Source organism: Mercenaria mercenaria, chromosome 4 (assembly GCF_021730395.1).
Source record: "Mercenaria mercenaria strain notata chromosome 4, MADL_Memer_1, whole genome shotgun sequence".
In the NCBI taxonomy this organism is placed as follows: domain Eukaryota; kingdom Metazoa; phylum Mollusca; class Bivalvia; order Venerida; family Veneridae; genus Mercenaria; species Mercenaria mercenaria.
The window spans coordinates 74644543-74654492 of NC_069364.1; the positions used below are offsets into that span (position 1 = coordinate 74644543).

At 37.6% G+C, this 9950-nt stretch overlaps 1 protein-coding gene across 1 annotated transcript; it reads left to right on the forward strand.

Moving 5' to 3' along the window:
* Positions 1–645: 645 nt before the first annotated feature.
* On the forward strand, positions 646–9522 carry LOC123552153 (uncharacterized). The gene is made up of 6 exons (XM_053541697.1): positions 646–1252; positions 1658–1862; positions 2172–2336; positions 3189–3503; positions 4562–4725; positions 8186–9522. The coding sequence occupies exons 1-6, from the start codon at positions 728–730 to the stop codon at positions 9266–9268; spliced, it is 2457 nt and encodes an 818-aa protein (XP_053397672.1). The 5' UTR covers positions 646–727; the 3' UTR covers positions 9269–9522.
* The last annotated feature ends 428 nt before the right edge of the window (positions 9523–9950 follow it).

The window sequence follows — 9950 nt, forward strand, 5'->3', positions numbered from 1 at the left end:
TTACACTTTCTGGTGTATTTAGCTCCTACAGTTTTCATCAAATTCAAATGAAACTTTGTAAACGCATTAACATGATGTGGATATGCGCACCTTGTTCGGATTTTTTGTCTGATTATCATCTGCTGAGTTATTCCCACTTTTTGGACTTAACTACAACTTACATATGTACCTTGAATACTTAATCCATCCTACAGTTTCCAACTTTGTTTATGCCATCAGCATTAATTGGACATGCAAAATTATTGGGACTTTCATGTATGATTATGTTTTCGTGAGTTATGCTCTTTTTTTAGCTTGACAATATATATTACTGCTTCAGTGGTATTCAACTCCTCTGCAACTTCCATCAAATTCAAATGAAACTTAACATACATTATCAACATGAACATGCCTGTTTTACCATGTCTACATGTTTTATCTTCACTTGTGTTATGTTCATATTTTTAGTATTACAACTACATATATGCATTGCAATTCCTTCTGGATTTTCACCCAATTCAAACGAAGCACGGTATACATCATAAACATTATGTGGACATGCGAATATTCTTGGGACTCTGTCTAAAACATTTTTCTAGAGTTAGCCCCCTTTTGACTTTATGTATTATTCAATACGACACGAGCATAAAAACAAGATACCGCCGAATAACCTTCCATATACTGTCTTACCCGATTTGACTTGCCTCTTATTTCAGCATGGATTGGTTCCTTGGCATACGGCCTTTCGATGACCTTCAGTCCAGTTACTAGTCAACTGCTTAACCGATATAGCTATAGCAGGGTTATGATGGCCGGAGGTTTATTTTGCATGCTCTCACTTATTGTGTCGTCATTTGTATCCTCCGTGGTCCTGTTGTACCTTACTTTCTCCGTGTTTTACGGTATCGGAACGTGCATGTGTACGGCACCAACAATGACTATTACCCCGGAGTACTTCGACAAATACATGAGTATAGCAACTGGCATAACAGTGTCGGGCAGTAGTTTTGGAACACTCATTATGGGACCACTGTCACAGATTATTATCGAAAAGGCCGGTTGGAGGGCTGCGTTTCGTATCTATGCCGGCTTTATAGTTATAACTATTATACTAAACTCACAAATCAAGGCTCCCCCAACGATAGCGAAAAGGAAAGCAGAAGGCCGCAGCTTCATCAAGGACCTTCAGATCTGGAAAAGTAGAGTTTTTGTAATTTGGACAATCGCGATCACTCTGGTCATGTTTGGTTTCTACATACCGTATGTACATCTGGTAAGTTTTCTTTGGTTCTGTGACCTACCAGCGAACTTATAAATACATAATTGGACCTACTCTTCAATACTCCGCTTGGCTAAGAATTACTGAAGTTTATTTTGACATAGTTTTCGCTCTATTTCTTAAACACTTTAAAATTGTTTAAGTCCAATGAATTGCTTTTCTTCGGTTTAAAAAAATGAAAATAACAACAAAACCTTATACGTATAGGCCGAACTCAAAATGCAATTCTATAGTATTTACAAATTTCTGGCCAATCAACTTTGTTAACAATGCCGTAAATTAATTGTTGGTCAATTTTCAAAGAAAAAACTTTTGAACTTTCGAACCAGTAAAAATTCTTTGTTAGCTAAAACACGGTCTTATGTAATATAAAGATACGAACAAATTTACAATCTTCAGGTATCTTACGCGGTAGATCGAGGTATATCACCGGATACGGCATCCTTGCTGATGATGATCCTTGGTGCTACTACTGCAATAGGCCGTATTATGTTCGGAAAAATCGTGCAGCTCGGGATACTTAATCGTCTACACATGCACCAGTTGTCAATGGTTGTGACCGGCACGGGGGTGATGGTCCTGCCACTCATCACGTCTTATACAGGTTCGCAAAATATCGATCAATATTTCAAATATTGATGTTTATCTATCATATTATTATTATTATTATTATTATCATTATTATTATTATACCAGATTTATATAGCGCCCTTTTCATGATAAACACGTTCAAAGGCGCTTTACATATAGCAAACGCAGCCACACAGGGCGCGAAATTCATCCTCTACTAGTGCAGACACAGAGCGATCTGACCATCATATATAATACATGTAATGTTTGATTTAATACTGACACTGTTATTCATCCCAATCAAAATACAACCAAATACAATAAAATATTCATTTTCATTTAGGAATAGTTTTATATGTAATTACCGTTGGACTTGTGGATGGTTGTTTTGTGGTTTTACTGCCGATCATGACAGCTTCACTGATTGGAATAGAGAAGAGTGTTGTAGCTTGGGGTTTTCTAATAGGCACCTGTTCCGTAACCTTTACCCTCGGTCCGCCGGTCGCAGGTAAGTAACTATCATTTGTGTAGTTGAGTCTGAAATTTAGATATCTACTCGATAAACGTCAAATATTTAGAGAAAATGTCGAGATTTTCGTGTGCAGAAAATACACTGAAATTTTCGAACAACAGTTACCTGCCAAATTAAAGTTCACAAAACGAATTTACTATAGATATACATTAGTTACCCATAATTTTGTAAACATTACTGCTGTCATCATAAAATTCATAAATTTGAGTAATACATTTTCCTATTTTTCATCAGTACGCTTTCTTTATTTTGAGACTGGCTTTCCATTGACGTCAATGGTAAACTGGTGAAAATTAACGAAAAAAATACACGAATTTTCTAAGCTGACAAATCTTTAATTCAAATGTGTGTAGATTTCGAAACTTATTTTGTAGCAAGGTATTATTTGATAAAATATAATTTCTTTCCAAAAATATGGATCACACTGCTCTAAGATAGGACTGTTTAATGAAATCTGGAAATAATCGAATGTAGGTCCATAGAAAGAAAAAATAATTTGGCATGCAACTTTAGTACTGAAAATACATAATTGTTGAGCAGAAAATTAAAGTGACTTGATTTTTCTTGAAAGTGTAAAAACGTTCGAAGTACACTAACATTGCTTGGCTTTAACTTTGTTCTTGTACTATTTACTTACTGCGTAGAAACTCAGTAAAATACTGTCATGTGATTTATTTTATTTTTGTGACTGATATGTTGAATATATATGGTCCGGGACGTTCGCAGCCTAAAAATAGCGACGAAAGTAAATAAATAAACTAGTACAGGATTTTTGTGTAAAATAATTATTCATAACATTTGATTTGATTGCGTTGTGTTATACTGTAGGTGCATTGTACGATGCGACTGGTTCATACAACGTAGCATTTCATTGTGCGGGGATACCGATCGTGGCAGGGGCCGTGCTGTTGTTCCTTATACCCTGGGCTCAGCGAACATCTAGAGGCACAAATGCTCTGAGCGCCCTGACAGAAATAACTCTGCAAGCATCTAGTCAAGATGGCCCAAGTGGTGTCTATCGTACGGATAGCACGGGTACGATTTGTGCAGAGGAGAAACTCGTGAACTCCGTGCATATCGGTTCCATGTCCAATGCAGCTGTACAGACAATGGTTTCATCTTCGATCATCATGAGCTATGCAGGTAAAAAAGATATTCAGACAACTTTCATGTAAACACCCAGTTTTAAAAAGCATGTCCCAGATTAACATGGAAAATCGTGTTTGGTTTTCATTTTCTATCATATATATAGAAAGAACAAGAATGATGCATCTACATTGTATGACACGTGTTAGTTGACAATAAAAACGTCGAAATCGGACATGAAAGTCCCGGCGTATGTCTTTTTGATGTTGACGATGTACAAGTTTCATTTCAGTTAGGTCTAATTGACTATACAGTGTTCTGATTTAGTTGCAATATTTCGAAGTCCAACGAAAGGCCATAATTTCGGAACAGTAAATAAATCGAACATGAAAGTCCCAAAAATATCAAATATGCGTTTGTCAGACATACATAAAGTTTCATTTCAATTGGATGGCAACTAAGTTGATTCCACAAGAAAGTTTGACACTTCAAATTCTATAGGCCTGCTTCAAGGGTCTTGACATCGGGGACGAAAGATATTCAAAAATGACCGACTGTTAATTTTTGAAATTTCGTTGTTATTTTCCAGATCCGTTTAACTTTAGACTTTTCAGTAATGGATACATTTATATGTGTATGTTAGTTGGCTGATACTTGTTTAGTCCGCGACTTAACTCTTATCATTCTGGACACGATTGATTCTGCCTTTGCGAACAGTGCAGATCATGATCAGCTTGCACATCCGTGCAGTCTGACCATGACCTACACTGTTCGCCATTCAGTCAGTATCTTTCCGGCATACATCCCTTTTAACAGTTAATGGTACTGTCCAAACTGAAAGATGGACAAGCTCATTACAGAAATTTAGCAGGGTAAGGATTAATCTGACAAAAATGGTGTTTCATAGTGAGATTGCAACGGTATTCCTCAGCTGTAAAATGTGACCTTTTAACAAGAAAGCGAACTTCAGGCAGTACACACATCTATAATGCTAGTTCGTTGAGCAAGAAAGATTATTGAACGAATATGTATGCTTGTACAGCGTTCACATATCTTGACCGCCTCTCGTGTATGAGACCCTTTCAGATACATTATCTCGTGCTTTACTTTTGCAGATAAATCCACATCTACCGAAGATGTCTCCATACACCAGATTTCACTAGATGTGGCCGACGCTCTCTCCCAACTCAGTTACACTAGTCGTGTATTTGACGACACATTACTGCGATCTCTGAGTAGTGGTCAAAGCCATCATGGAGGTTCGACAAGTTCTAACGAGGTAATATAAACTGTTGCAACACCCTTGAATTAATATAAATATGTATTCGAAATTTCATATTAGGCAGAATGAATTGAAGTAAGTTCCCCTAAAGTTACCTTTGCAGATCGTTTAGGTTTTAGAGATCTTTGCAGAATCGATAAGGTTCCTGAGACAGCCATTGTCCAGAGACAAACATTCTGACAAAGTTCATCAATAGCAGACAGAAAATTGGTTTATGTAGGGATAACCCATGTTTTTAGCTCACCAGTCACAAAGTGACAAGGTGAGCTTTTGTGATCGCGTGGCGTCCGTCGTCCGTCCGTGCGTGCGTGCGTCCGTAAACTTTTGCTTGTGATCACACTAGAGGTCACATTTTTCATGGGATCTTTATGAAAGTTGGTCAGAATGTACATCTTGACGATATCTAGGTCAGATTCGAAACTGGGTCAAGTGCGATTCAAAACTAGGTCAGTAGGTCTAAAAATAGAAAAACCTTGTGACCTCCATAGAGGTCACATTTTTCAATTGATCTTCGTGAAAATTAGTCAGAATGTTTATCTTAATGATATCTAGGTCAAGATCGAAACTGGGTCATGTGCGGTCCAAAACTAGGTCAGTAGGTCTAAAAATAGAAAATCCTTGTGACCTCCCTGGAGGCCACATTTTTCAATAGATCTTCATGAAAATTGGTCAGAATTTTTACCTTGATGATATCTAGGTCAAGTTTGAAACCGGGTCATGTGCAGTCAAAAACTAGGTCAGTAGGTCTAAAAATAGAAAAACCTTGTGACTGCTCTAGACGCCATATTTTTCAACAGATCTTCATGAAAGTTGGTCTGAATGTTCAGCTTGATGATATCTAGGTCAAGTTCGAAAGTGGGTCACATGCGGTCAAAAACTAGGTCATTAGGTCTAAAAATAGAAAAACTTTTTGACCTCTCTAAAGGCCATATTTTTCAATGGATCTTCATGAAAATTGGTCAGAATGTTTAGCTTTATGATATCTAGGTCAAGTTCAAAAATGGGTTAGTGCGCATGGCGTTCGTCTATCCGTGCGTTTGTGCGTAGGTCAGTAAATTTTTGCTGGTGACCACTCTAGAGGTCACATTTTTCATGGGATCTCTATGAAAGTTGGTCAGAATGTTCATCTTGATGATATCTAGGTCAAGTTCGAAACTGGGTTAAGTGGGGTGAAAAACTAGGTCAGTAGGTGTAAAAATAGAAAAACCTTGTGACCTCCCTAGGGGCCATATTTTTTCGATGGATCTTCATGAAAATCGGTCAGAATGTTCATCTTGATGATATCTAGGTCAATTTTGAAACTGGGTCACGTGCGGTCCAAAACTAGGTCAGTAGATCTAAAAATAGAAAATCTTTGTGACCTCCCTGGAGGCCAAATTTTTCAATGGAACTTCATGAAAATTGGTCAGAATGTTCAACTTGATGATATCTAGGTCAAGTTCGAAACTGGGTCACGTGCGGTTCCAAACTAGGTCAGTAGGTCTAAAAATAGAAAAACCTGGTGACCTCTCTAGAGCCCATATTTTTCAATGGATATTCATGAAAGTTGGTCTAAATGTTCATTTTAATGATATCTAGGTCAAGTTCGTAAGTGGGTCACGTGCGGTAAAAAAATAGGTCAGTAGGTCTAAAAATAGAAAAACCTTGTGGCCTCTCTGGAGGCCATATTTTTCAATGGATCTTCAAGAACATTGGTCAGAATATTCACCTTGATGATATCTAGGTCAAGTTCGAAAGTGGATCAAAAAAACTAGGACAGTAGGTCTAAAAATAGAAAAACCTTGTGACCTCTCTAGAGGCCATACTTTTCAAGAGATCTTCATGAAAATGGGTGAGAATGTCAACCTTGATGATATCTAGGTCAAGTTTGAAACTTGGTCACATGCCTTTAAAAACTAGGTCATTAGGTCAAATAATAGAAAAACCTTGCAACCTCTCTAGAGGCCATATTTTTCAATGGATCTTTATGAAAATTGGTCAGAATTTTTATCTCAATGATATCTAGGTCAAGTTCAACACTGGGTCACATGAGCCAAAAAACTAGGTCACTATGTCAAATAATAGAAAAAACAATGTCATACTCAGTTCAAAACTGGGTCATGTTGGGACAGGTGAGCGATTCAGGACCATGATGGTCCTCTTGTTTCGTGTTATAACATCTGCAGAATCCCGAAGGATTGGTTGGTGCCCGAGCCCGTTAGGGCGAGGGTAACAACGTATCCCGAGGGCTTATACACGAAATAAACATGCGCTAACGCTATTCTAGCTACTTATATCTTACTGATAAATGAATACAATGTCACTCAACGTCATTAAATTTCCACGAAATGCGCGGGAATGTCTGAGTTGTTTTTTACGTTGACGTCATTTCGTTTTGAATTATCTGTTTTGGGGCCGAATGGCGTTTACGCTTTGCCACAGAACGCGCATATATAAAAAGGTGTTATAACAGCACATGTTTTCTCTCCTGTTAAAACATCCCCGAAAAGTGACAAGAACAGCAATTTTATGCTAGAATAAGTGTTAATAATTGGTTTGTTCTATTGATTGATAATTGGTGGACATCTATGTTTTTTATACTAAAAATTGAACCAGTTATGACATTTTGACCTGGATGATTTCCAACGTGTTTAAATACGAATTTGCATGATCACTGACTCCAAAAGCATATGTCCAGGAAAAACATTTTGGCCCTGTCGTAGACAAATTACCCAAGGTTTTCTATTTTATTTGACCTTAGCTTTTGATTTCAGTGTAAATTCACGCCCAAAAGCATCATACTTGAGACAAATATTCTGACCAAGTATCATGACAATCAGGTACAAAATGTCAAGTCTAGAATGTTTGCGCGGTTTTTCTATGATCTGACTAAGTATTTAACCCCAGATAACAAAGTTTCAAGATTTACCTACATTTCATAAATGTAAAGATCCTTGCCAAGTTTCATGAAGATCAGGAGGAAAATGTAATCTATAGTGTAATCAAAGTTTTTTTTTTTCTATCTGGTCTTGTGATCTTGTTTTTACCCCAGATTTCTTACAGACAAATATCAGGGCCATTTTTCATGATTGGATAAAAATGTTGCTTGTGAGTGTAACTATTTTTTATGATTCACCTAGCCACTGGTGACCTAGATTTTCACTCAAGATGAAGCAGTTCCAGACTTAACTTGGATTTCATCAAGACCTATATTCTGACAATGATTCATGTCGAGAAAATGTGGCTTCTGGAATGTTTACAACCTTTCTCTATAATTTCTCCTAGATTTTTGACCTAGTATCGAACTCATCCAAGATTGTATTAAGGCAAACATTCTGATCAAGTTTCACCAAGATTGGGCTAAATTTTAACCTCTATAGAGTATCTATACAGTTTAATGGTTGGTAACAACACAGAACGCACAAAGAAGGGCGATCACAACAAGCCAAAATAGCCAGTGTGAATTCTATATTTTCAGATACCTAAGATTCCTCCTCCATCTGAACCAGTCAGTTTTCAGCGAAAAGCAGACAACAGAACTGAAACAAAAGGATCATCTGTTCACTCAATTTCTAGTCAACTAAGTTCTCAGAGTGGTCAGACAAATGAACAGGGACCTCTTCAAATATCCATTGCATCTGATTCTGTGAAGTCTGGACAGAGCTCAACACACCCATTAACCGGTTCCATACCTTCAGAACACGGTGCCTTAGGAACGACAGCGACTTCCGGCTCCATTCACTCAGAACACAGCTTATTCAAACCCACCGCCATCTCCTCTCAATCAGCTCATACTGAATCTGCAGATGTCTCCATCTCATCTGCCAGTCAGTTGTTTGCCTTACCAATCGATCCATTACAACCTACAAGACTAAAGCAGCCAAGCCCAAAACAGGGCTCGGTGAGTAGCAGCCAATCCATTGTAGGAGGGGATCTTTCTAAGCAATCAAGTAACTTTGACCAGACTATTTCTGACCAAGTCAACATGCTCAGGGACACTTTAAAAAGCCCCACTCCATGTTCCAGTAAAATGGAAGAAGCTGGAAAAACAGTTAGTTCCTTTATAGGCAGTCGTCCAACAAGTCCATACATTTCAGGACAAGCTAATGTTTCTACTTCAGGAAATATTACGTCCCCTTGTTCAAATAAATCTGGGGCAAAATCTGAACATTCCAACCCTTTCCTTCAACCTGAGCCTGGTCCCTCTAGAAGTGAGGCCAGTCGGCTTATACAGGAAGCCATGCAAGCTGATGATACAAAGTTAGGTGGAGACTCTAAACAATCAAGCGAGACTGATACACAGTTAGGCAATAACGAATTTGACCATGATAATCAACTGACTGTTATTCCAGCTACAAACCGATTTGCATCAAAGAAGTCTAGTCAGAGTGGTTCCAAACTAGAGGAATTATTCAAACCAATTACAGAGGAGGAAAACATCCAGAAAAAGTTATCATATGAAGTGGTGAATACAGATTCTGGAGATCAGGTACAACAAACACAGAGTCAAACTGGAGAGCTTGATGTGTTTACCCATTTATTTCAAGATGACGAGGCATAATAACATGGAGGAAAGTAGCACCAGTCACAGCCACAGCAACTATAAGATTCACCAAATAAGTCAACTGACACAACATATTACCACAGAGTTTGGAATGAATGCATTAAATATTGTGTACACTTGTAAACATTTCTTTCACACAGTAGCTTCCGCTACTGTTTGCATGTGAAACAAAACTTATAGAGGAACCGTACTTGTTGAACATACTAATATGCTATGTCAGAAAACATTCTGAGTTTTAGTTTCATGCCTGATGTCAGACTGATGTGTATTGATTTTTAGTTTTATATGAGGTATCAGATAAGTACTGATTTTCATGATAGGTTTCATATACATGTATGTATGGGTTTTCAGTTGCGTGTCAGGTGTCAAATGTGTATTGATTTTTGTCTTATACTGTCAAGTATCAAGATAAGTACCGAGTTTAAGTTTTATGTCAGATATAAAGATAAGCACTTAGTTTTTGTTTTATGGCAGGTGTTAAGATAAGCACTTAGTTTAATGTCAGGTATCGAGGTAAGTACTAAGTTTTAGTTTTATGGCAGGTATCAAGAATAGCACTGAGTTTCAGTTTTATGGCAGGTGTCAACGTAAGTACTGAGTTTTAGTTTTATGTCAGGTATCAAGATAAGTATTGAGTTTTGGCTAAATGTCAGGTATCAAGAATAGCACTGAGTTTTAG

Coding starts and splice junctions, on each gene's coding strand:
- LOC123552153 (XM_053541697.1), top strand. CDS start 728: ATGACCTTCAGTCCAGTTACTAGTCAACTGCTTAACCGATATAGCTAT. Junction 1,863..2,171: donor ACTCATCACGTCTTATACAG/GTTCGCAAAATA, acceptor ATTTTCATTTAG/GAATAGTTTTATATGTAATT. Junction 2,337..3,188: donor CCTCGGTCCGCCGGTCGCAG/GTAAGTAACTAT, acceptor GTTATACTGTAG/GTGCATTGTACGATGCGACT.